General features: G+C 48.8%; 1 protein-coding gene across 1 annotated transcript; it reads left to right on the top strand.

Moving 5' to 3' along the window:
- Positions 1-2,024: 2,024 nt before the first annotated feature.
- Positions 2,025-2,697, top strand: ACO1O0_002443 (uncharacterized protein; the record flags this gene model as incomplete). Its single annotated transcript, XM_083191912.1, is given in 4 exon segments — positions 2,025-2,032; positions 2,050-2,341; positions 2,403-2,534; positions 2,587-2,697. The coding sequence occupies 4 exon segments, from the start codon at positions 2,025-2,027 to the stop codon at positions 2,695-2,697; spliced, it is 543 nt and encodes a 180-aa protein (XP_083053126.1).

Raw genomic sequence — 2,697 nt, 5'->3', positions numbered from 1 at the left:
ATGGTTTGGGCAGAGGTGAGCAGATCAAGATTACGCACAAATGGTGTGGAAAGGCCGATTTACCTAACAAGACTGGGATGAGATATAGACCTTGATTAGGCGCATCGCCGCTGAAAGAGGCAGCATCTCGGCTCAAATGTACGACCAGGCAAGGACAGAACTGGAATTGGCCAAGCATGTAGCAGGCCAGAAGGCCCAAACGTCTTCAGCACGTTTATCGACACTGCGATCGTATAGTCGCCGTGTCCCAGTGAGTCCGACTTTAGCATTGATAATGTTCCCCTGCAATTCATGGAACTCGCTCACTTATACTCGAGCAGGGCCAAAGTTCTCTGTCTGTCAACAGCAACGATGATGGTATTGTTTCCTTTGTACGTCCACTTCGCCATCGAAGTATTAACTCTGAGCCTAACTATAAAAAAAAACAAAGGTCCCATTTCTTCACTTTGAAACATATACAGGATACGAGAAAATGACCAATATCATGAAGGAAATCATGAAAGGGAAGAAGACGACTGCCCACGCACTAAGGCTAGCCGGTCAGTCCCACCACCATGGCAGTAGTGTCTCACAGGAGAGTCAACCAGCACGAGGTTTTGCCAGGCGGAAAACAACCATACATGGTCAGCCGTCAACAAGCGCGGCCACTTCAAACCAGCCTGGTTCCGGCTCTAGCTCTAGCCCCGACTTGTCGAGACCAAATCTCCGGGAGTGGACCCAGACAGCCTTCCAATCTTTGAAGGGAACACTGAGTGAATGGTTTATTGGCCGAAAAGGGCGCTCCCATGATGTGTCATTGACAGAATCTGATCTGGAGAGGCAGTCTGAACAGGAGAGCTATGTTAACAATGTCTCATCTAATAATGGAAATCAACAGACTCCAAGAGGTAGCACAGAGGACCGAGATATGGAAGCATCAAGAAAGAATAATGAACCGGCACCACTATCAGAGAAGAGCCTACCAGCGAGTCTTCAAGCCTCAGTGGAGGTGCAAGGAAGTACCGATACAGCTAGAAGGAAGACGTCCTCGGTTGATTTGGGACATTCTGAATTGCGCGACGAACCAGAGATGACCGCGGATTTGGCCAATTATGAAGTTGACGAAGAAGAAAGGTCGAACAATTCGGACAATGAGCCTACGCGAGGCGTGGATTTCGACCAAACGTTTCAGAGAAGTCAACATGCGTCTATAATGCCGAGGCCGCGGCGAACAAAGCGACGCAGAATCTTGCAACCTTCTGGAAATCTGAATGAACATCTTATTCGAGGGTATTACCAACCTGGGACGTTATCCTATCAGCCTCGACGCACGCTGGATCAGTATGGACATGCCGATATTGAGACCACGTCCCATCGCGACGATGACCAGGTCGTATATCGGTATACCAAAGATGACCCCACGACCGAAATAAAAATCTTCATGGTGGATCAACTTTGGCTATGGGTACTTGGGAAAGGTTTGTCTTCAATCATATACACTCAATTAGAGGGAGACTCATCACTAAAGAATGACTCTTCTCAAGACACTATTGTTACGTGCAGCCCGCTTCGGTGGGATTCATGGGTACCCAAGGGTGTTAGGCCTAGAACTCCTTCCATGGATATGCCCAGATCGACCTTCTTAGAGTGGCTTGGAGGCCACAATGCAGCACGGAGGCCATATCCTAAGACGCATCCGGATATGATGGTCATTGGGGAACAGCGATCCAAGAAAAAACACAAGAGCGGGCACCGGCATGGAAGACACCAGGTTTATGCTAGGCCAGGGATTAACCAAGACGATCCTCTGAGCGTCCCACAGCGGGTAACTCGACACTTGTTGAAGCAGGGGCGTGGTGTCTTGGGCTCTGTTCACGATCTAGCGGGCCTGATCACCACGTGCTGTGTCGATGTGTTCGACCCGCACCAAGTTCCTGACGAGTTTCTCTTTTTTGACTTCTTTGAGCGATCCATTGGTATAGTGGTAAGGCGTTTTCATTACCAACTCTTCATAAATCACAGTACAGTGAGCTAACTGGGGCAGAATGACAAGGTAGCCGGTCATCTTAGACAATTCAAGGAAGCGGTAAGGGAGTTTAAAGATGGACAGAGGGAGCATGAGGTGATGGATATTGCAGATGAAATGGAGCTCATGATTGAGGTTGAAGACATACTCGACGAACTGCATACGCTCAAGATGGTCTTGAAAGACCAGGAGAGCGTGATTACTGACCTGAACAAGACCCTCGAGGGATTTGCAGCAGAAAATCAGAGGCCTGCGAAGGTGGATACTAGGACGCTCGAAAACCATGTCCTTCGCATAGAGCGAATGGAGGAGGCAGCCAAGAAGGCCGACACATCGGTAAGCGCTTGACTGTCTATACCTTCTACTTGCACTGCGAGACTAACATGAGGTGTGATAGCTTCACCGCTTGATGGATCTCAAGCAGAAGCAAGCTAGTCTGGCTGAAGCATGGTACGCACGAGAGTCCGCGCGAGATACTGCTAGGCAGGGAAAGACGGTGATTGTCTTCACCGTGGTGACCATTCTTTTTGTGAGTTACATCATACATTCACACAGTTCTTCGAAGTGCTAATGGGACAAAGTTGCCCGTGTCCTTTATTGCCGCGGTATTCTCTATCGACACGAACGGTTATCCCCTTGATAGAAACGACAAGATCCCTTTCGACTACGTGATGAAATGCATCAGTGAGTAG

Source organism: Amphichorda felina, assembly GCF_050947745.1.
Source record: "Amphichorda felina strain 45539 chromosome Unknown scaffold_2, whole genome shotgun sequence".
NCBI classification, from domain to species: Eukaryota; Fungi; Ascomycota; class Sordariomycetes; order Hypocreales; family Bionectriaceae; genus Amphichorda; species Amphichorda felina.
The sequence above is the reverse complement of the archived record's forward strand: the minus strand, read 5'-3'. Positions and strand labels throughout refer to the sequence as shown.